Source organism: Nannospalax galili, unplaced genomic scaffold, assembly GCF_000622305.1.
Source record: "Nannospalax galili isolate Female #2095 unplaced genomic scaffold, S.galili_v1.0 scaffold606, whole genome shotgun sequence".
Classification (NCBI taxonomy): Eukaryota; Metazoa; Chordata; class Mammalia; order Rodentia; family Spalacidae; genus Nannospalax; species Nannospalax galili.
This window is the reverse complement of record NW_008355477.1, coordinates 3,164,923-3,189,708: the sequence shown is the minus strand read 5'-3', so window position 1 is coordinate 3,189,708 and position 24,786 is coordinate 3,164,923. Positions and strand designations below refer to the sequence as shown.

General features: G+C 39.7%; 1 protein-coding gene across 2 annotated transcripts in view; it reads right to left on the bottom strand.

Annotated features, from left to right (window-relative positions):
* The window catches only part of Arhgap6 (Rho GTPase activating protein 6), a 563,361-nt gene that overhangs the window by 239,363 nt on the left and 299,212 nt on the right, over positions 1-24,786 (bottom strand). Inside the window, exon 1 of one of the 2 annotated variants that reach the window (XM_008852905.2) lies at positions 17,881-18,134. The exons of the other annotated variant lie outside the window; for it this stretch is intronic. Coding sequence (XP_008851127.1) covers positions 17,881-17,925 — 45 coding nt within the window. The 5' untranslated portion in view covers positions 17,926-18,134. Of the gene's footprint in view, positions 1-17,880; positions 18,135-24,786 lie in introns of those variants that run through there. 2 annotated transcript variants of the gene reach the window in all.

Here is a 24,786-nt window from a genome sequence, read left to right as displayed (position 1 = left end):
TTCCTAGCAATCTGATAATACTGCACATTTTCACCTGTAGTCAACAACTTTATTAATAAACGACGATATAAAAAGCTGTTATTTTTCAGGAACAATCATTGATTGAGTTCATTTAATATAACCAACGAGGGGATATTATGTATCTTCTACTAATAGCCATTTGCCTCTTAACAGTCAGTGAAGAAAATTCTAGACATGGTATATTGGAAGTTCTTTCCACCATTCCATCAGATACACACACACACACACACACACACTCACACACACACAATACCCACACACACACAACCATCACCACCAATGGGTAAGTGTGTATGCCCCTCATATTTCTCAAGAAAATACTGTTCCCAAATTGTCTTTCTGTATCAAACAAATAATCATTGGTCAGCACAGCATGACATTAAACTGACTCATTTCCGCATTGCTCCTCAGCGCAGCTCAAAGGTGAAAGGAGATAAATGGTGTTTCACTTCCGGTTTATAGTACCCAATTACTACACCAAAACAAAAACCCCTTTCTAGACAAATGCACAGACTTTTGACAGCCGCCTTCACAAGCCATGGTTACCAGTTTCTAAGTGAAGCACGCTATGGTTCTCACTAGGGTGCTGATCTGGCTTCTATTTTCAACTGGAATTTCCTCCTCTAGGGTTATTTGATCCCCACCCTTAGGGGCATTTTTTTAGTTCCCTGTTCCCACCCTACATAGCCCTTAGACTTGGAATCAAAGAGAATTTTAAGCCCATATTCCTGCACAGGCCAATGAAAAGAATAGTGGTCATTATGTTTTATATCTCGGAGGAGCTAAGACTGTGAACTTCTGGAGACCCTCTTAGAAGACACCAAGGTGACATTTACTCAGGAAGCTGCTGAGATCTAAGGCAAGACCTGCAGGAAATGATAGCAGGAGACCATGTTGTAGGGCGAAAGCTGTTAAGACTTCTCCATTCAAAGGGTCACAGGAATGTGAAAGAGTCAGCCAAAAGAAACATCACAGAGTAGAAGACTGACTACATCCCATGGCAAAACACGGCTGCATTGGCAAGACCAGGAGCTCACTCACCCCCACCTCTTGTGGCAAAGGTGCACAGCGAGCTAGCTCTACAGAGTTGAAAGTGCAGAGCAGTTGTTCTTTTAGGGTCATCCCTTGGGAGCTCTTTACATACTTTCTCTCAGGGGAGTACTGGAGTTACAGAGAGTTGATAGTCACAGTAATATTAAACTTCAAATGCATAAATAAGAAGACCCAGCATTCTAAACCAATGAAGGAATGATATTTTTCAGAGTTTAATTCTCCTCTTAGATAAGGTAAAACCAGCAATGCTTAAAAATTATTCCTCCTAGCTTTTACTCCATACTCTATTTGTCATCTATCTCTCTATGTATCTATGTATGTATCCCTATCTATCTATCTATCTATCTATCTATCTATCTATCTATCTATCATTTCTTTATTTGAGTCAGGGTCTCTCTATAGCCTCAGTTGGCCTAGAACTCACTACATGAGCAGACTGGCCTTGATCACAAAAAGATCCACGTGCCTCTGACTGAGGAGTGTTGCGATTAAAGGTGTGTGCCACCATGCCTGCCCCTCTAATTTATTTTTAAAGTTAGTTTCATGTTTGTGCAACTTTATTTTTCCAAACATGGCACTTAGTAATGGATGCTTTCCTAAGGATCTGAGTGAAAATTCAGCAAACATAATTATCTGCTAGACATTTTCTTGATGAATCAAATCTGATTTAAAAAATTTATTTATTATTTTTATTTTACATGTATGCATGTATTGCCTGCATGTATCTAAGTGCACCCATGTTGTGCAATGCCCAAGGAGGACAGAAGAGGTCATCTGATCCCCTGGAACTGGAGTTACAGACAGTTGTTAGGAACCAGGTGGGTGCTGGGATTCGAACCTGGGTCTACTGCAAGAACAGTCAGTGTTCTTAACTGCTGAGCCATCTCTCCAGCCCCCAAATCTGATTTTTAAATGATATTTTCATTGATTCTTTGAGAATTTCATATAATGTACTTTGATCACATTAAGACTCTCTTCCCCACCTCCTCTCATGTCTACACCCATGTCCCTAGCCTCCCCTCTCTTCATATCCATTATTTTAAGGAATATGGAGCCTAATTTGTGTTCCCCAAATGCTTGGGTATGGGTACATCCTGTGGAGCCTGGTCATCCTACCCAGTGACACACCCTTATTAACACAGAAAGTCACAGCTAGTCAACTTACAGACTGTGAAGTGCTCTGCCTTAAACGGGACACCTATATCACACTCTTGCCTCCAAGGGTCAGGGATCTTTACTTGAGGAAGAAGGAGTGTAAAGATTCTAAGAGCCTGAGGTTGTGGATGACTACAAGGAAATAGTGTTTTCTGGACACAACATGATTGCACATACGAATTCATAACCCTTGTGACCACATGTAAGCCCAAGCCATACAAAAACCCAACATGGAGGGGGAAACTGAGAAAGAAGTACCAGCCTTAACTGAGAAACTATTGGGAATTGATAGCTTTTGGGAGAAGGATTGCTAGTTTTCATCAAATCTGATTTAAATTTACCAGGGACTTCAATATTTAAGAACTCTTTAGTATATAATATATTTTTAAAAGTTTGTTATGTGTATGAGTGTTACGTCTGCATGTATGTAAGGGCACTGGTGTCGTGCAGTGTCTGCAGAAGCCAGAAGAGGGCGTCAGATGCCCTGGAACTGGAATTACAGAGAGTTGATAGTCAGCATGTGGGTACTGGGATTTGAACTTAGGTCTTCTGCAACAGGAGCCAGAGCTCTCAAGCACTGAGCAACTTCTCTAGTCCCTAGTGTATAGTATTATAAACCAAGAATTCTAATTATATTTATAAAATTCTGTGTTCCTAGGATTTCAGACTGAATATGTAGTACTTGGTGATAAAACCTTAAAATTTGTAGTTTTATATGGTTTTAATGACTATTTTAATTACTGTTTTTATTTTAAATCTAAAGGGTTTTCTAGTTTTATAGAAATTGGACAAGAAAAGGGCCAGAGAGTAAGATTCTATAATCTGCTACAACTGTTCAACTCTGCTCTGATAGCCACAGAAAATATGCAAATCAATAGATGTACTATTTTGTATTATTTTCACATAACTTGAAATAGCTTGTGTTTTTTAAATCATCTCAAAACATAGAACTTAGTCTTAGTTCACAAGATGCCATTTAAGGAGGGCAGTGGTCTGGACTAGCCCATGACCACAGTTTGTTGACCCCTGATTTAACAACTAAATTACTGTAATATCACAGATATTCTACAGATGAACTGAGGGAAAAGGCAGGAATTAACATCTGCTCACTTAAGTTGATATAATGAAGGAAGATAAGTCCTAAGTTTTTAAATTTCATATTCATTTACATGTTGAAATGGATAAATTATTTAATTGTCAAATATAGTCCCTGAGTTCTATGGTCTAAAAAATTAATATATTTGTCTTCCACCTCAATCATAATTGCTTCCAGGTTTTAAAACAGGAGTTAAGATTATAAAAATTTTTTGAGTGACACCAGTAGATAGAAGTAAATATAAAAATCTCCAGGGAGTTGTTGGTCAAAGGATATAAATTTTCAATTAAGTAGGAGGAATAAATTTTAAAAATGTGTCATAGTAAATGATGATTGCAGTTAATAACAATATTATTTGAAAACCGCTAATAGAGGTTTAGTGTTCTCACCACAAAACAACTAGTTGAGACTCTAGTTGTGCTAGTTATCTTCATTTAGCCACTATGCATATCTAAAATCACTATGTTGCATATTATACATATAGATAATTTTTGTCTATTAAGGACAAAGTTTGAGCCAGGAGTTCTGGTACATGCCTGTAATCCCCGTATTCAGGAGGCAGAGGCAGGAGGATTTTCATGAGTTTCAGGCCAGCCTAAGATAAAGAGTAGGTTCCAGGACAGCTCAGGCTACATTGAAACCCTGTTCAATGATGATAGATAGATAATGCATGGGTGAATAGACAGACAGACTGATAGACAGATAGATAATTTTTATAAGATTTTCTAAGGGAAGACTGCAACAATCCTGATTAAACATGAACTTCATTTCTATAATATTTTTTTAGTATTTATTCATTTCCAATTACTATTGATTTGGGGTCAACCCATAGTATTGGTATTGGTGTAAAGAAACCCAAATTCTACCTCTTTTGTATAATTAGGTCACGATAAAATACATATTGATGTTCTTTACAGAAAGAATTAACCGAAGTTAGGATAGATTTGTACATTTGTAAAAACATCAGTGTTCTCAGCAATACTTGATTCAACACTGTTAGATAATGAATCAATTCCCGCATTTCTTAACCCCTTTCTCCACTTCCTTTCCTGAAGCCCCATCACAGAAGGAGACCATTTTTCTACACACTGACAGTAGGCTTAAACATGTGACTTGCCTTCGGCAATGGCAGGTGAGAGGAAATATCAATGTGCTAGATTCCTGCCGATTCTTTGAGATTACCTGTTTGATTCTGCTTGCCCTTTTGTACCTTGTCTTTCTGACATGTCCCTATATAGATATTAACCCACCAGATTGGACCCCAGAAGAAATACACATGGAGCAGAGCCAACAAAAGAGCCATATACTTTCTGGGGAAACGACTGCTGTACCTCCAGATAAACAGCTTAGGTTTGCCAGATAAGTCAATCCAGGTGACCCACAAATGATGGCTGTTTTAAGTCACCGAATGTCAGTGTAGTTTGTCACCCAGTATAAGTATGATGACAACTAACTGATATAAATACAACTCTAGAAGGTCACATGTTGGTCTAAATCCAAGCTCTCCTTGGGGTTCCTATACAAGCCTATGGTCCTTTATGAATATTTGCATTTACTGATACTTAGCATTAGCATGGTAGTGTTATCTGTCTACTGGAAGAAAAGCAGTAGGCAGGGTTCTACACATCTAGGTTGTATAAAATATTGACTCGGTGCTAGAGAACTGGCTCAGTGGTTAAAAATAGTAGCTTCTCTTATAGAGGACAAAAGTTCAGTTCCCAGCACCCACATGGCAGCTAACGACTGTCTAAAACACCAAATCCAGGGGAATCTTTCTGCCCTCTATGGGTACTGCATAACATAGGTGCACTTATATACATGCAGGCAAGCACTCATACACATAAAATACAAATAAATAAGTAAATAATATATTTTTAAATTCTCTCTTTCCAACACACATAAAAGCATCCAGTGAAACATTCATAAGTGAAATATCCAGTAAGAGTGTGCTTGTGTTTATAGCATCAGACAACATCAGCACTTTTGACACCTTTTTTAAATGGTGGGAATCAAATAAATGCAGGAAGTCTTTATAGCTGTGTCCTAATGATAAGGCTTCATTCTGCAGCCATCCTGGAAGAAAAAACAGCAATTACGAGTTTTTTGAACTAGTTCATCTTGATAAGGGTCAACCTTTTCCCCAAGAGAGGTCTATGAACCGCCACTCCCTTTGAAATGAATGAGTAAGAACGCATGTGTGCCATGAATGCCACAGTTTATATAACTGCTGTACTGCCCAGAGCCGCTGCAAATACATACGGGGCTTGTGTTTGTGCTTCTTCATAAATATTTTTGGGAAAACTGTGATGACGGAAGAGTGCCAGCTTACATGTACCTTTTCCAGGTTGCTGTGAGTTCAACCATGCACTGTCATTCCTGAAACGGTTGTTCCATTAGAACAGTCATGTAAAGAAGTGGGAAGCATTTACACAGGACTAAATTCTGCCATGTTCCAATCAAAAACACTGTACTAGTGTTTGAGGGTTATAAAATCACAACACTCAGATAAAAATATCAAACAGGATGTAGTTCAGTTCTGGTGATGGTGATATTAGTGGTGGTAGCAGCCAACTCTCAGTAGGACCTTGGCTTCTTTTTAAATATCACCAAATTGATTAATGACTTGGAAGTTGCTTCACCAGGAGCTCACTGGATGCTGAGCCACTCTGGGACCTGATGGGTATTTCTCTGAGACCTGGCTGAGCATTTCTCCAAGACCTACGGAGCATACAGGTGCTGGCTCTGTTCTCCCCACTTCTAAGGCCACCCTGGTGCCAACATACAGGATCTCACTCATGCTCAGAAGTGTTTTTCCTTCTAGTCATTAAACTTCCCTTTCATCAAACACTTACTGAGTAACTCCTGTGGTATTATGGGAGGCCATAGGGAGAACAAAGAAATGGACAGAATCTATGCCCTAGCAGAGCCCACAGTCATAGAGGGAAGACTTATAATTTCAGTACAGAATATAGGATGATCTGGACTGGATGGGAAGGAAGGAAAGGTTCTCCAAGGAAATAAAATCTAAGTGGAAACCCAACAGTCAAGTGGCCAGGACAAGGCCAGTGGGTAGGGCAAGAAGGGGGTAGCTGGAGGTGGGGGTGGGGTGTGTGTGTGTGTGTGTGTGTGTGTGTGTGTGCGTGTCCGTGTGTGTGTGTGTGTTTGTGTCTGTGTGTGTCTGTTACAACACCAAAATCCTGTTGATTTTTTATCAGGTTACTTTATTTTTTTCCTGCTGTTTCTGGACTTTTAGACCTTTCCTCATAAATGATCAATGGAAATAGGAATGGTCCCAGTGTGGAAGTGACAGAGAAATATTCTAAAAAGTGTCATCTTTGGAAGAGCAGGTCAGTGAGGGTAAGGGGTAGGGCGGGAATAATAATTATAATAACTACTATAAAATGAAAAGCTTTAAAAATCATTACCTCAAGTCACTGACACTTTAACATTTAGCCATTTTAAGTGGTTCAAGCATTCAAATTAGAAAGTTAAAGGATCAGACAAACATTTGAATCTTACTGTATTTACTTACTAGCTGTATAAAGTTGGTGCCTCAACTGGGGATAACAGGAACTGATTCTTAGCATTTATTTATTTATTTATTTATTTATTTATTATTTTATTTTATTTTATTTTATTTGTCTTTTGAGACAGGGTCTCCTTGTAGTCCTAGCTGGTCTGTAACTCACTATATAGACCAAGCTGGCCTCAATCTCACAGAGATCCATCTGCCTCTGCCTCCCAAGTGATGGCATTAAAGGTACACACCACCATGCCTGGCTCTTCATAGCATTCTTTTAAGGATTAAGTAAAATAATAAAAGCATACTGTGTGGGATTCATGGAAAGTACTCAGTAACTACTGGCTATTACTATTATTAATGTCTGACTAAATATTTCTAAAAGCCTATGAATTTTAAATCACTTATTAATTCCTTTTGCAGTAATGGATGTTCTAAACATCAGGGACATGGTACAAGTAGCCAAGTATACAGAGTCATAATATGGACCATGGATCTGGCCATTGCCCTTTTGGATTTTTCAGGGGTTTTGTGAATATGGTTTTCAAGAAAGCAATTAGAAGCAAGATAGGTATCATGGAAGGGGATGTATTTTTCCTTCAAGGAAAAATTGACTGAAGAATCAGACACATACTCTATAATAAAATTTGAAATGGTAGTTTTTCTTGCATTTTACTCAAATTTTCAGGTTAGACTACAAAGTGATGGGCTTCATTCATCATGGCATCTTCATACATGTTTAGTGTGAGCAATTGTTCTCACTTTGTTCCTCTCCCTCTTTATCCTCCCCTACATTCTTTTCTATCCATCTACTGATTCATTATCCCTGCCCTCTTAGAACACTTTCTACTTTGATGACCTACAAACACATGTATATAAACACATACACATTTCCACATGAGAAAAAACATGTGGTATTTATCCTTCTGAGTCTAGCTTATTTCACTTTACATGATTTCCAGTTGCATCCATTTTCCTTGAAATGTCATTATTTCATTTTTATTTGATTGCATACAATTCTACTGTGTGTGTGCCTCATCTTCTTTATCAGTTCTTCTACTGATGAACATCTTCATTGATTGCAGCAATAAAATTAGATGTGCAAGTATCTCTGTGGTATGTTGACTTAGAGTCCTTACATGTATGCCCAGGAGTGGTATGCTGGTCATATGGTAGGTCTGTTTTCAAATTTTGGGGAACCTTCATGCAGATTTCCATAGTTTCCACACCGGTTTACTGTCTTGCCTGCAGTGAATAAGAGTTGCTCTTTACTGGCAACTGATTGCTGCTAGATGAGGAAGAGCTGATCTTCCTGAAACAAGGAACTCCAGATAGGCTGATTATTCTCAGCAGATGGATTTGCACTGGGGAATGGCTGAGGGCACTGAAAACACAATGGACAGTAACAAGGATGACAGCACATGGGCTCCAGTGTGGGGGGCTACTATGGGAGGGTGCCATTTGGGATGTGGTTATAAAGATGAATAAAATTGTTTGGGATGTTCTGTATGAAATACAAAAAAAAATCTACAAATAAAAAATAATTTTAAAAAAGAGTTGCTCTTTCTTCATAGCCACACACATTTATTTTGTTTTGTTTTATGTTACCTCTGACTGAGGTAAGATGGACCTTAAAGCAGTTTTAATTTACATTTCCCTGATGGCTAAGAATGTTGAGCCCCCACTGTTTTTGAGTATTTATTGGTCAGTTGTATTTGTTCTTTTGAGAACTGTCTATGGAGATCAATAGCCCATTTGTTGATTAGATGATTTGGTGCTTAATTTTGAATTCTTCATGTAACCGGGGTATTAATCACCTATCTGCTACACAGCTAGTAAAAATTTTTGCACAGCAAAGGAACTAATCACTAGAGTGAATAGGATGGGGGAGAAACCCTCTAAAATAGTTTTTCCTTTGTCTAATTAACTGGGTTACAGGAAGGTCCAACTTCAGTATTTGGCTATAACCATTCTTTAACAAGAAGAAATATATAACAATACTTTTAATCTAAGAATTAAAACTATACCTATTAATTAGAAAAAAAGGCATATTAACTCCTTGTTTCCCACTGTTTAGAAATCAAAATATATTAAGACTAGTCTCATGAACTAAGCAAAAAAATCTATTGTTGTTGTTTGTATCAATAATTTGATCAGAGCGCTCTTGTTATTGAATTATGCAACATACAATTGTATATAATTACATATATGCACATATAAATATAATGTAAATATCTACGAAGTGAAGATTAGATACCCTACAATAAATATTTAATATGAGTATCCTTATAGGCATATATAATATGGGTGGAGTTAGTATAATATATGACTAGTTTAAATGTGGTAATCAAAATAACCAAGGGGGAAAAGGAAGAAACACCTTAAGCAACTTGGGATCCATATAGATACTTAGGTATTTGGAATTTAGGGTGTCTCATAAGTACGCAAATGGCTAGGAAACTGCACACACTTAGGCTGCTACTTTCTGTTTGACATACCCGCCCCTCTACACACACAGTGAAATGAAACAAAGCTCCCATGCTTTGTGCTGCAACCTGTCCTGCTACACTCATCTCATTGGACTGTCTAAGCTTGGGGCAAGAGGAAGATGGACAAATAGCAGGTCACGATGTCAGGGGATGGATTTTTACAGTCTACCTGCTTCCCTAGGTATCGCCCTGTTATGATCTTCTTTGTGTCATCGCTAGTATCCTTTCCAACCAGTGCTGAGCATCATTGGGTTTTCACTGCTCCTTCTCTGACAAAAGAATTCTGCACGGCTAATCACTGAGTGTCTTGCCATCTTTCATTGGTTCCCTTACGTCTGTCAACATGTCAGTAACCATTCTTGCCTCAAGTTAGGCCTTTCTGAATGTCTTTTCTATTTCCTCTTTAGATCTTGACACTATGCTGTTTTCTGTGAATCAATCGCTAAGAGAGAATGGCTTACCTTTTGAGACAAAAGTCAAGACCAGGTTTTGCATTCTTGTTCAGACCATCAAAATCACATCATAACACTAAGGGGATCATTGAAAGGTATGTGCATACTTATGGAAAAAATACTATTTGTTACCATATTCATATTTTTCTGAATGCTCAACATTTGAGACTATGGTTCCTTTGTGGGTGTCAGTAATCTACGGACCTATAGTAATATCCAGGAATGTATGCCTGTCTGAAGACGCACCCAACAGACCCAAGGTTGCTCAGGAAATTCAGAGCTGAGGCACTCAGCACACCAACTAGATAGATGCCTTTAGATTATTAGATTTGTAATGAGTTTGACAATTTCTTTACCAGATACCTCACTCACTTGTAGAAAAGGGTCATTTGAAAAGTATTTTTTAAATTTCTTCCTCAAAAAATCTGTTAGTGTTCCCATAGCAACATTCCAAAAGAGTAGTAACTCCAACTTCTTCTGAAAAGTACATTTCAGAAATTAGTCTAGTTGACATCCCCCTGAGACTCAAATTTTATGATATATTTTTTAAGTAGGATGTTCTAAGAATATATCAGCCAAGAAAGAAAGGCAATCCTAATGGATTTGCACTTCAAGGGTCATGACATCTTTTCATGTAAACAAAATCCTAAATCATATTTGAATGGACAATAATCATATTTGCATGCCCTAATAACTTATAGTTAATATTTTGGTACTATGCCATATTCCATATTCACACTGAGTACTGTAGCCATGGCTCAAGGGTAGAATGCCAGCCTAGCATGTCACATTCACATCAAGTTAATCCCCCAACTAGAGAGAGCAGTACCAGATAAAAACTGGTGACTTCTTGTTTCTTTTGTCTTTTTTGTTTAAAACAGAAGGTGTATGTTTAGAAACAACAGTAACTGCATTTCCAAATTTGGCAAGTGACTAACAATATCTCTAAATCTATTCACCACTTCCTATCATTTAACAGCTTACAATTAAAGCCAGCTATGCTAATTAGCATTCAGTGATATGGTCAAGAGTTCAAAAAGGGCCCCTGAACCCTCTCCATGGCAGAAAGGAAAAAACACCAACTGCAGGCTACCTAGGGCTTCTCCATATGGGATTGCAAAAGAAGAACTAGAAGCTATGTTTCCCTCTGCCTTCTTTCTGATTCTTTCGGTGCCTCTTGCAATGTCCTGTAGGAAACGGCTCTATATCACACCTCTAAACCAATGGATCAGAAGGGCCCTCCCTTACTCCTCACTTTTCAGACAGTCACAGATCTGTTGCCTACATATTAAGGTTTTCCTAGAATGCCTCACATCTTCATTTCAGGATTATACCTTTGAATTTTAGGCCAGAACTCTCATATTGAATTAACCGATAGTCCAGCTAATTTTAAACAGAGGCAGCAAATGAGACAAGGCTGACAGATATTTTTTTAAATTTTATTTATTATTCTGATTTCATGCATATAAGTGTTTTGCCTTCATGTATGTAAGTGCACTGCATGTGTGCAGCGCCCCACAGAGGCAAGAAAGGGTGCTGGATCCCCTGGAACTGGAAGCAGAGAGAGACCGACTGGAAGTGGACAGGACTTAGAGCCTGTCCCCTAGTGACATGCTTCTTCCAACAAGGCCACACCTCCTAAACCTCCAAAAACAGCACCACCAACTGGAACAAAGCATTCAAACATTTAGAGCCTATTGGGGACATTACTCATTCAAACCACTACAATTCCATTATCCTCAGTAGGTTTGGCTGAAATAAACACTAGGCTCTGATAAAAGAGACCTCTGGAAAACCTGTATTCCTTACTTCAGAGTCACCTGAGGTAAAGTATTACATAGTATTCTCTAGACCTGTTTTGCTATTGATTCCTAGCTTTTGAAGTATTCGAATCCTGATTTCTTCAGTAGTAAATGGTAACCTATGTAATATCAGTATCAATGTATCAAAAACATGGTTAATATCAGAATCACCTCCTAAGTTTTCTCAAATTATTGATTATAAGCCTAGTCCTCAGAGATTTTCATCTGGTAGAAATTGAGTAACATCAAGAAGGCAATATATTTTACAGTGTCCTCTGACCTCTAGACCAATAAACAACCAAAGAGGAGTTAAGTTTGGAAACTCCTGGCCCATCCTAGGTAAAACCACACAGAATAATCTATTCATCTATAATTGTTAGATGCCTAACTTGTGCCACATCCACTCTAGGCAGTGAAGATATGGTGAGAAAAGTATTATTGGATGCCTATCCTGAATAAATGTGCACATCAGTCTATGAGGATAAGCACACAATAGAGAATATTGTAAGAAGTCCTGATACAAACAATGAAGGCAGCAGCTCATGTGATATGATCGATGGTAACTAAGTGGGGGTCAGAAATACTTTGAAGAGAGCCATCAAGGAAGTTACTTTCCTCCTACAATTTGAAGGATGCAAAAGAATGTGTCACATGAAGGATATTCAAGGCAGAAAGGACAAGTACAAAGGCCTCAACAGGAATGAAGTGGTCAGTTTCGCAGAACAGAAAAGGGACTAATATGGCCAGACAGGGGAAGAGTGACAAGAAGCAGAGAAGAGCATATAAGAGGGCTTAGATGGTCAAGGTCATGCATGAATCTATTAATCTAAATGTAACGGAAACAAACCAGAGAGTTTTAAGCACTACAGTTTCACTTTTTTTAAAAAAAGGTAAAATACCATTTTATCTTTAAAAGACTTTTCACAACCTGTGGGTCTCCAACCATTTCCTGAGATGGTAGGGCCCACAAATGATACAGATGCAGGGTAAATGAAGAACCAAAAATTCAGTGAAGCATTTTTATATTGGACCATACCATTCACACCAAGTTGAAAGTTCAGATGCATTCAGTATAAGGCTATCACAGTGTGATGAAAAATTTCATCCTCAGAAAAAATCCAGACATGTGGCATTTGTTTCCAAATGATTGGCAGATGTCTCTACTATAGAAGAACCAAAAATTCAGTGAAGCGTTTTTATGATTGGACCATACCATTCACACCAAGTTGAAAGTTCAGATGCATTCAGTATAAGGCTATCACAGTGTGATGAAAAATTTCATCCTCAGAAAAAATCCAGACATGTGGCATTTGTTTCCAAATGATTGGCAGATGTCTCTACTATAGAAGAACCAAAAATTCAGTGAAGCGTTTTTATGATTGGACCATACCATTCACACCAAGTTGAAAGTTCAGATGCATTCAGTATAAGGCTATCACAGTGTGATGAAAAATTTCATCCTCAGAAAAAATCCAGACATGTGGCATTTGTTTCCAAATGATTGGCAGATGTCTCTACTATAGAAGAACCAAAAATTCAGTGAAGCGTTTTTATGATTGGACCATACCATTCACACCAAGTTGAAAGTTCAGATGCATTCAGTATAAGGTTATCACAGTGTGATGAAAAATTTCATCCCCAGAAAAAAATCCAGACATGTGGCATTTTTTTCCAAATGCTTGGCAGAAGTCTCTACTATAGATCACATTGTGAAATCCGACTATTCAGTAGCAGTAGTGTTTAATGAGTGATTTGAAAATGGGAGATTTTATTTCTTTAAACAGTGAGCCTTCCAGATCAGAGAGGTCTCACCCAAGAAAGTCGGTATAACAAAAACAATCAGTCTGGGAGGGCAGGAGGTTAAGAAAGGTATTAATAATTAGTAAAGGTATTAAGAGGATGCAGTAGTTTCCCATTCATCTGTAAGTTAAAATTCTTTTTGTGCTTTTATAAGGAGACAGATTTTAAGCAGCCAGTGATATGTACTTCATTTCTGAGCTGTCTCCACTGGCAGCACTGATGGATGATAAATGATTCCTATCTGCACAGCCTTGAAGCAAAGCCCAGCTCTAGGCATCTTCAGAATTATCAAAGAGTATCCTATATTCAACATCACTGAATCATTAGGCAACTCTAATCATTTCAAAGTGCTTGAAAATTGAATGTTCCTGGAGAGCTCACAAAAAAATTTTTATACTCAGATCTCAGGCATTCTGGGTAAAGAGAGGCTCACTGTTAGGTTAAAAGACTTAACCCTTCAGATGGGCACCTGACAAAGGGGTTAAGAAGAGCAGGGTAGAGTTAACATCTGATTACGAGGTTGTGGTCAAAAACACAGATGGTCAAGCTAGCACACCAAACAGGAAGTGAGGTCAGCAACAGAGTTTCTAAGAAATTAGTCAAGTGAAAGAATGATTAACTTGGGGAATCCAAAAATAGAGCTCACCTAATGGGTACATTGCAGCCCTGCCATTCAACACATATTCAAGAAGCCAACAAGCACCTACTGAACTCCCAACACTCTGCAAGGTACTAAGGTGATAGCTGGGATAACATCCACCCAGTACTACCTCCACAGTTTTCCACTTACTAGTGAGACAGAAATAAATTCTCTCAGTCCAAGGGCTTTTCATGTTGACCATAGTGAACAATTCATTGGCCTTTCCCTGCCCAGTTCAGGGTGAACACAGGTTGAAGATTCAAAAGAGAAGAGTAAACTTGGAGAGAGTCCCCATGAAATCACAGAGCCAACTTTCAATCTAGATCTTTTTCTCATGTCTTTGAGAAAGACATAAGGATATGACATTGAACCTCATGGATATTTATAATTTTGGTTTTTGCCTATTCTGGTCAAATTAAAGAAGTATTTGACCATGTGATTTGCGAATACGGATGGTGTCATTCACTCACTAAAGACCCCACATTTTGTTGTTAGTATGTTACTATGATAGAGGGAATGGGGAGAAGGGTAATTGGGTTCTACACTTTCAATCACTCAAATTACTCAGAAGAACACTGTTCGTCAAGGCACCTGGGTAAAATTATTGGTTCTATTACCAACTATTCCTATACTACCTTCCACTCTCCTGTTCTCATTTTATAGAAAATCTCCATAATCCACCAGTTGCATTTAAATCTGTAATTGACTGTATGTCCAATCACACTGTAATTTATATAAGGCAATGCTTCCTACAGTTTTTCGAGAAATGTGGTAAAAAAAAATCATCGGTTCATTCATTTCATTCACAACTTTTATATTCCATTCTCTCTACACCTAAGTCTGGGTGGTTTGATTTTCTAAGTTTGTCTCAAATATGTCCACTGTTCTCTAGTTCCTTCCCAGCTACTATGGAGTATGGACCATCTTCACCTATCTCTCTTAGGAGATAGGAAAGATTTTTGCTCCTCCTTACTCTAACCTCAAGTAGCAGTCAGAACAGGTTTTCTAAAATCTGATCAAGCCACAAAGAGGTGTCGAGGATAACACCAAGCTGGAATGATGGAGTAGCCATAAACTGAATGTGGGAAAACCATAGGAAGAATGGTTTGGATAAAAACATTAGCCACTGCCACATGTTTCTATTGTAATGATAAACAAGAGCAGAACACTGCTGTATTCGACTTTGAAAAAGTAACTGATAATATAAACTTTGCATACTATTATCTACTTCAGTGTATACTTTACTCAGTGATGCTTAAAGCAGATTTTAAAAGGTGAATGAAGTGTTCTGTCTCTGGAAAAATTGCTCAAATATCTAGGACACAATAAATACTCCAAACATATTTTTCTTATTTATTTATTTATTTACTTATTTATTTATTTATTTAGACAGGGGCTCCTTGTAGCCCCATCTGGGCTGGATTTCATAAGAATTCACTTGCTTCTGCCTCCCGAGTGCTGAGATTAAAGACTTAAGTCACTATGCCCAGCTCCACATATGTTTTTTGTATGAATAAAAGGTGAACACTGATTTATTATATATAGTCTTACTTTGGACAAAAAAAAAGCACTGAAGGAAGAATATTGACTATTTTCCCCCATGTTTTTATTTCAGTGGAATTAGGAGACACTAAAACACATGGAAGGGCATTGTTTTCTAAGAAGGCCCCAGATTCCAAGGCCACTGTATAGCCAGATCATACAGAGCAAAGTAAGTAGAATATTTGTGTTGAAGCCCTAGAAGTATTAAAAACCCAAATGATGGAGGTAGACAGAGTTCAGCATTCAATCTTAAGTCACTGAGGGCCTTACTAAGACATGAAAAGCAACAGGTTATACTTAATAAAGATGATTCTTTCTACCTGTGGCTGATTCGAAGCTACTGAACACAGTTGCTTTACCATTATAAAGGATATGGAGAAATCTTCAGAGCCCAGACAAACTACTTCTAGTAATTTCCTTCTGGAACGTTCCTTTATACAGTCTTAATTCAAAATATATGTACATGCTGACCTGTGCTAGTACAAAGGGCTACTTTACCAGCAAATTTTTAGAAATCAAAAGGAAACATTACCATCAGCCTCACTGTGACTTCATGCTTTTAGGAAAAATAGCTGAACTAAAATGACAATGTAAAGTTCTTGTGACATATTGTTAAGTTTTCATATGGAGGCAAAAACTTCATATAATGGGATTTTTAATTAAAGAGCCAGTTGTTATTTTTCACTCACCCCGGGCCCTCTGATAAATGGTGAAGAGACCTCTAACCACAAATCAAAAGGCATCAGGGCACAGTTCAAAATCTGGAAATTATGGTTGGGAAACAGGTGTTAGGTGGGCACAAATAAAATAGATTTTAGTTCACTCTGTGTAAATCAAACTTTGCAGAAACCTTAGTACTCTTCATGCCACTTAAAGGGTCCATCTCTGAACTCCCAGTGTCTCTACACAAATGAGTAAGCATCAATAACTAACTAGAGCCTCTTTTGACTTTCCCAGACAATCAAGGATGGCCAAAGTAGAAAAAGAGCTGTTTTTGGTTCCTGAAATATCAGCCTAGGAAGGGAACGTAATGGTTTTCTAACTCAGACCTTGAACTTTCCAGTGGAAGAAAGTGACATTCAAGAGGAATCAGTTTGCCCTGTGGCTGATTCCTCAGCTGGGGGCAGGTCGTGGGCCTCTGAGCCTACGAACCCTGCCACATCAAAATCTTTTCTTGAAAGAAAAGAAATACAATTTTATTGTGGAGAGTGGATTGGGAGGATGTGACTTCCAGACAGATAACTGCTTTTTCCCTTTTTATAAATATTGATTTTTCTCGTCAGCTCTTTGTCTTGTCTGTTTCTCTCTAGTTTTCAAAGTTGGCAGTCAGATTGTTCAAACTTAACAGTAAAAATCATGTCAAAGAAAGCTCAGTAAATTAGTAGATGACAGAACAACTGCAACAGCTCATCTCAAAAGGACACATCTTACAAGTAGAAAATAAAACGTCCAAAAGACTAGAGCATGCCGGACGTGCTGCCTGTCCCCTTGTTGGCAATCTTCAGAAGTGAACTCATTCCTCAAATATCTTTCTTTTCTTCTTCTTGCCTTGTTTCCTTTTTCTCAAAAAAAATAAGGTTAATCTAGAATCTTGATTTAGTTAGTCATTAAAGTAAAATCTTGACTCCTGGGGTGGGTACCTGCAGTGCTTTTAGTACAGTGCCCAACACAAATTAAGTCCCCAACAAATATTTGTGGAAATGTTAAGCCAACAGAGAAAAAGAGAGGTCACCATGAGGGAAGGGAAGATTCCCTGGTATACTCTTTATATTGAGCAGCGTGTGGGCAACAGTCTCTCCCTTTACAAACTCAGTTAAATGCACACCCTCTTTCCAAGGAGCAAAACCGGTGTACCTCAAAGTGTTCTGCGACATTTCTCCAGGAACTCCACTGGCGACAAGGTCAGATAAGTGGACAACCTTCATGTCTGTCTCTAGCTCTACTGTAGTCCTTTCGCTTGTATTTGACCAAAGGCTTGCCCAGACCCAGGAGTCCTAGTTCTTACTCCTAACCAGCAAGGCGGCGACGGGGTCCGGCACCTGGTCACCGACGCAGTGACCACTGTTCAGGTCAAAGGACGGAGCGTGGACTCCGGGGGTCCGCCTGCTCCTGCTCTAAAGAAGGGATTGTGAGAAGCCGGTGGAGTTCCAGAGCAGGTGGCACTCCCGGGTGAGGTACTCAACACACAAGCTCCCCCCAGCAAAGGACCTCAGGAAAGCCATGCACAGATCCCATCCTCTCCACGCTGTCCCTTTGTGGGGCCAGCCAAGTGGCGCCCCCTTTCGTCTCCGCACCCACTGGGACACTCACCGCGTAGTGCAGTCGCGGCTTCTCGCTGAAGGACGGGTCCCCCATGTCCCCGTCTGGAGGAGCTGCAGGCTCTCCGCCTCAGCCTAGGGTCGCCGAGTCTCTCGAAGGTTTCCTTTACTTTACTGCCATGTCCATGCAAGCCCTGGGCTTCAGCCCTGCTCTGCTCTGTGCCGGCAGAGCTGGAACTGGGTTCAAAACGCCGCTGGCACCGAGTCCCGCGGCGGAGTCTGTGGGGACCCGGAGGAGGAGGCTGCACGAAGAGGGAGGGCGAGGAGGAGGGAGCGGCCAAGTCTGATGCGAGGGGCGGGCTTTTAATTCCTTCCGCTCCTGGCGGGTCCCTGCTGGGGCGGCCGCCGCCAGCTGTTGGAGGTTGCAGCCTCTGAGGTCGCCCACAACAGGTGTCAGGCCAGCAGACACTCCCGCCTCCTGAAACTTGGCTCCTCCCCTGGGTCTCTGGGACCAGGAGGTCAGGGCTGGGGCTTCTACACCAGCGAAGCGACCAGCTCGGGTTTCCAACGGAGATTCTTGACGAACTTTGAAGGAGCTGCGGGCCTGATGCTGGAAGGGGATTCGGAACCAGAGAGTTTTGAAAAGCTTTCCTTTGAGAGTCTCAAATGCCGAAACCCTCAGAGATGGCTTGACACCGAAGTACTGACTAATGCTGTATGAGGGACCTATTGAAGCCAGGAGGGCGGGTTGGATACTGGCAGTGTAGGGCTTACCGAGTTTGCAGGAACCAGGCAGTGTAGGGAAGCCTGATGAAGGGGTAAGTCCTAAAGAATTTGCTAGAACGAACAGGAGGAGTGAGTTTGTACTGGATCCAGCAGGGGTACAAACTCACTCCTTGCGTTCTAGCAAATTCTTTAGGTTTAGGGGCAGTGTCGGACAAGGCAGGACTTTATGTTGTAGTTTTTAAGTGCCAGTCTGAAAAGTGATATTGCAAAGATTTGGAAATAAAAGAGGTATACTAATGGCAAAGGCTGCCAGGTTCACAACAACACATAAAATCGGAGTCTGCTCTCAAATCCCCTCATGGAAACCTGTCCTTTAAAACACCTTATTTTTTAAAAGGCACCGAGTTTCCTTAGAGTTTATATATAAATTCATAGGATTTATATATATTCTACCAAGGGTTTGAGGCTAGAGACTCCAGAACCATAGAGTCAACCAATTCAACCCCAAGAAGGATGACGGTGAAATAGAAAGGGGATTTGGGGGTGGTTTATGCCAATTCTTCGGATCCTGCTATAATGGACTTACAGAGACACCCTCTGCCAGCTCTGTATTGGAGGAGAGCAGGATGCAGCCGCTGTGTTGGAACCCAGTTGAACTGGACCATACACTGACAGCTGTATAATTCTTTGAAAACAATTAAAAATGTAATTGTAAAAGATAGTGAATATAACACAACAAGGGTGCAGGAGTCCTAGGGAATCTACCACTACACAATCCCTCAATAGTTCAAGTGTCTGGAAAACTGTAGAGTTCTATGTACTGAAGCTGAGTGCATGTCTGCCTTCTGACACAACCATTTCACTTCTGCATAGACAGAAATGCAAGTAGCCACACCATATACTATAATGTGTGTAATGTCTTCAAGCACAACTGCTCACAGTGGAAAGTGTCCAAATGTACATCAACTGGTGACTATAAATCACTTGTAGTCTATGTACACAGTAGGACACTACTCAGCAAATAAAAAGGGCAACGCTACCAATGACTACGACATGAACCTATCCCTCAAACGTGTTGGGAGGAAGAAATCACAAAAGTAGATATAAGATCCCATTTATTCTACAACTGAAATGCAAATGTCAAACTAGAACAGTCACACATGATACATGGTGATCGAAATCAGAACAGTAGTTATGAAGGTCAGAAAGTGGAATAGACTAGGAAGGAGGTACAAAGGAATTTTCTGGGGTGCTGGAAATTATCTATGTCTTGATCTGTAAGACAGTTACTGGAGCACACTCAAAGGTAAACATTGGTTGCACCAGAGTTCAGATTGGTGTCGTTTATACTCTTTATTATGTTTATTTTGCACTGTAATAAAAAAAATAAGTTTCAAGTCAGTCACCTGCTTAAAACAGAAATCTGTAGCCAGAATGTTGCCTGTCATATGAGAAAGTCAATTATTGTTTGCCCAAGTCTCTGACTCTCCCTACAGTCTGCTTTGCCCATGTCCCCAACTCCTCTGCTGGGGGGGGGGATTAGAGTCTACTCACTCACCTCAGAGGCTTTACCTGCTCTGAGACATGTCCAGGCAAATCTAGGAAAATTACATAGTAAAGTCCTGTCTCTCTACTTCCATTTCCACCTGCTGCTGAAAACAACCTTCACAAGGAAGTCTTTAAAGACCCTTCAAATAAGGTAGAAAACCATTGCAGGCTTTACAAGCTGATGTTTAGAGAACTGAAGCTGGAGCAGCCTGGGGAGGGTGTGTTATGCAAATGAGATGTAAGAGCCAGACAGGCTAGGTTGGTTTCTGGGATTTTGCTTCACTGTTGTCTAGTTTGTTGACTTCTCAAACCAGACTTAATGGTGCATGTGTGTAATCCCAGCTTTGGGGAGGTTGAGGCAGGAGAAATACCATGAATTTGAGGTCAGCCTGGGATGCAGAGCAAGGCCGTGTCTCAAAACAAACTAGATGAACTCTCCAGCCTCAGAAATTTTTCTTTTGTCGTATAAGCCCAAAGTTGCAGTTAAGCCCAATTTCCCTTTGAAGAATGTTTCATTATCTATCTATCATCTATCTATCATCTATCTATCTATCTATCTATCTATCTATCTATCTACCGACCTATCTATCATCTATATTAAAATTCTTTCACCACATTCTTTTGATCATTATTTCTGAGAAAGCCACTTCATAAATCTGGGTCATCTTAGATTTTGCTTGCATTCTGCCCTTGAAAATATAGCTAAAAAGTATCCAGCTTTTCCTAATGGTGCACTTACATTTTAGGAGCAACTCCTGCCTTCTAGAATATTTCTTGCTAAAGTGCTATTACTAAATGGCTACAGAATTTTCAAGTGTGATATTTTTCTCCCTGTGGTAGAAGGGTTTGTGATACAGGACAAGACATTTAAGATAATAAATGATTAGTCCTTAGGGAAAGACGACTAAATTCAGCTTATGATAAAATATTCCCCCATTCAACACTAAGACCATGTGTTCAAGGCTCAAGTCACAAGAAGGAACCTAAAAGATTGCACAGAACATTAAGTGGTATGTTTGGTCTAAAATAATTTAAATTCATGCATTATTTCTATCTAAATATTTCAAGGTCTACTTGCATGTCTCTACTTCTAAGTATTCTTCCCTCATTATTTTTTTTAACTTAGTTTTTTTTTTTTTTTTTTTTCCACACATTCAATGCGCTAATACCAATGTTCTGGTGTTTTTTCAAGTAACTATACATTAATTAGGCAAGAGGTTTCAAAGTTCAGATTTAAGCATTTAGGGTGATGAGGGAGATTGAAGGGAATAAGAAGCACATAAACCTCCTTTCAGCTGGGCTTGATATTCATTCAACTCATTGGTTAAGGGTTTTCAAACCAATACTCTTTTGGGTTAATGATTTTTATTCTTTTATTGTGGTACTGGAATGGAATCCAAGGCTTCGTGCCTGTTAGGCAAGCACTCCTTCCCTGAGTTATATCCCTAGCCCTAGTAATATTTTAAAACTAAAATACACTGATATTTAAAATTCTCCCCAGAGGGGACGCAAAAATAATTTGAGGTACTCTACCAGCATCATCTCTAAGAGAAAATGTGTGTGCCACACTAACAGTAGAATACCTGTGTATTCCTGTTTGTCCCCAGACATAACAGCGTGTCTAAGACTGGATGCTTCCCTTTTCCCTGAAACATTTAAATTAAAATCCTTGTTTTGCATTGATTCTGCCTGCCTATGGGCTGAGTTAGAATTTTGTATCCTTGGTCCCAATCCAAGGTTGGTCACCTTTTCTCAGAAAAACTTTAATTAAAAATAGGAAAGCAAATTAAGCAACAGAGTTTAGGAGTCAAAGAGGGTGTGTGCATGCATATACATACCTAGGATCATATGACTATGCCCTTCTTGGAGGCTCAGGCGTAGCCCCATCACTGGTTATAAAGTGGCTATGGAGTCTGCTCGGGCAGGGAATTCCTGCCTCCAAACCCAATGTTTATACTCCTCCATCTTATCCTGGCAACTCAGGCCTTCAGAGTAGTTTAACACTTTGAAACAGAAAAACTCATAACATGCAATGTGTAACTTAATTATTACAGAGGAATCACCCATCTAACCTTCATCCAAGTTAAGAAATAGACTATTTCTAACACCTCCGGCCCCTGGTCCTTCACCTACATGACAACACCCCCCTCCCTCACTGTGGAAGACACTGTTTTATCATTGATTGACTTCACTTCCTGGCTTCCCTTTCACACCAAGGTTTCTCAACCCCAGTGACCTTGACTTTGGGGGACCCATCATTTTTGTTGCACAACACTCCTGTGCATTGTATGGTGTTTAGCAGTGCCACTAGATAGTAGAATTATTTATCTCTCTCCAATTACAGCAACCTAAACTGTCTCCAGATATTGTCAGATGCCCTCTGGTATAGGAGGAGGCAAATTTGTACCTGGTAAACAACAGCAATTTAGGAAGTTAAGCATCCAAAAATACAAGATGCATTTTCTAACTTTATATAGACATACACAATTCACAAGTGTTTTTAGTATATCTGGATTCTTTTGTTCAACACCGTATTTGAAAGTTCAGCTGTGTTGGTGAATGCTGAATACCACTATTCTAGCCCATTGTGGTGTGCTAGTCTATTGCATGTGGCTACTACTCTATAATTTTGACTGCTAATGAACATTTATGCTCTTTCCAATTGTTTGCATATTTTTATTGAATTTTTGTGTATTTCATCCACAACATCTTAATCATCTTTATATTTGCTTCCCTATCGGCACCCTCCCATAAACCCCTTTCACTGAATTTCATGCATTCTGTCATTTATGTTAAGGCCTATCGAATCAAGTTAGCGTCCCCAGATGTCCCTCAGTGCCAGTTCATCCAATGAGGTCTAATCAGCCTATTTAGAGTCTCTCCCTTAAAGAAGATCAGCTCTTCCTCACCCTGCAGTAATCAGCTGCCCAATAGTTCTTCAGCTAAGGTTGGGGCCTGCTGCCCATTTCCACAGTTCTGTGCTGGGTTTTTGTCTCCTTGTGTTTGCATGAATCTTGTGCATGCTGCCACCATTGCTGTAAGTTCATATACACAAGGTCCCAGGAACTATTAAGACTCTATTTCCATATAGTCATGCACCTCCTCCCCTGGCTCTTAGAATCTTGCCAGCCCCTCTTCCACAACGGTCCCTGAGCCCTGGGTGGGTGAAGTTTAATAATGGAGTCCTGTCCAAGGACCCACACTCTGCAGACTTTTATTCTCTACGTTTTGCCTATTTGTGATACTTTGTGTTCATTGTCCTCTGTTGCATGAGGGAATCCAATTTTTGATAGTGAAAACTACATGGTTTGAACATCTTTATACATATCTGCATGTGCCCATGTGCATGCCTTTTTCCAGGGTGAGAAACAAAATAGAGTTGGGGTCCACAGACATGCCTATCTTCAGTGTTGCTGAATAGTGCTTCACAGTTTCCCAAATGGATTGTATTAATTAAAATCTTTATTTACACTACCATATAAATAGACTGAACATAGTTTATATAAAGGCTGAACATAGTTTAGAGTTGACTCTCTTTTAGGTTTTCTCACAGAGCTACAAAGATGAAATTAAAGAAACCAAACCCCAGGATGAGGAAGGAGAGATGGTAAGTAGCTCCATGCCCTTCATGTCCAAAAGGATGTCTCGTGGAAGTGAAGCAGGGCCTGTCAGCTCTCCTGCGGGCCTCTCATCAACAATGCCATCACTGATTTCACCCTCTCATAGGCAGGAACAAAGGAGACACTGGCTATGCTTTGGAAAGAAGTCATTTCATTTGGCAGAAGTTCAACTTACTGTGGAAAGGGGCAATATCAAAGTCCAAATTGTAAACATATGTGCCATTTCAAGAATGATCAGTTTTCTCTTTAGTCATAATTCCTTACCTCACTTCCTAAATCCTTAGGAGGAATCCAAAGAAGAACAAAGGGTCCTTGTTCCTTTCTCCAAATCAGTTAAAGACACAACCTTTAGCATGAAAGCAGACTCAAGACCAAGACTAGTGATTGAAAAATTCTTAGTGATCCCAAGAATATTGCCTGGTGCTGCATTCACACATGACAGATTAGAGAAAAGGGTATGGCCTGGAGCAGCCTTATGCTGCTGTCTGTGGCCTCGAGCACCAGCACAAAGAACATCACAGAGCTCTGTGTCAATTAGGGGCAGGAACATGATGACCTGAGAATGCAAACAAGGGACAGTGAGCATAAATCAACCATCACAATAGGTCCCACTAAAGTACCATTGGTTGTACTGTTCTTGCCATTTAATATGCTCACTGAAGAATTGCTATTCTGTGCCAAAGAGCCAGGGAGAGTGCCCTTAAAAAATACCCACAGAGAGATGGTTCTAAAATAAATGCTCTGTTCAAGGTTCATTAAGCAAAAAATAAGAGGCCACAATCCCTCCCGCTATGACATTGCAAATAGCAGCTTGAGAATCAAGAAATGTCATGGCCATTGCACAATTGAACTCACAGTGATGTGATTACCTGCACAAGATATGAATAAGACTGAGCCAGCCAATGTCATATCACAGAGGCTGGAAGAACTCGTGAGGCCCCATTCCTCCCTGAGGATCTATAGCACTTAGTGGTTGCTGGAAGAGGGAAAATACATTTTCTTCAGTGGTATATCCAGTAGTAAGTAGCCCATGCTTCTGTAAATAGCTCCTCAGCCCAGACTCC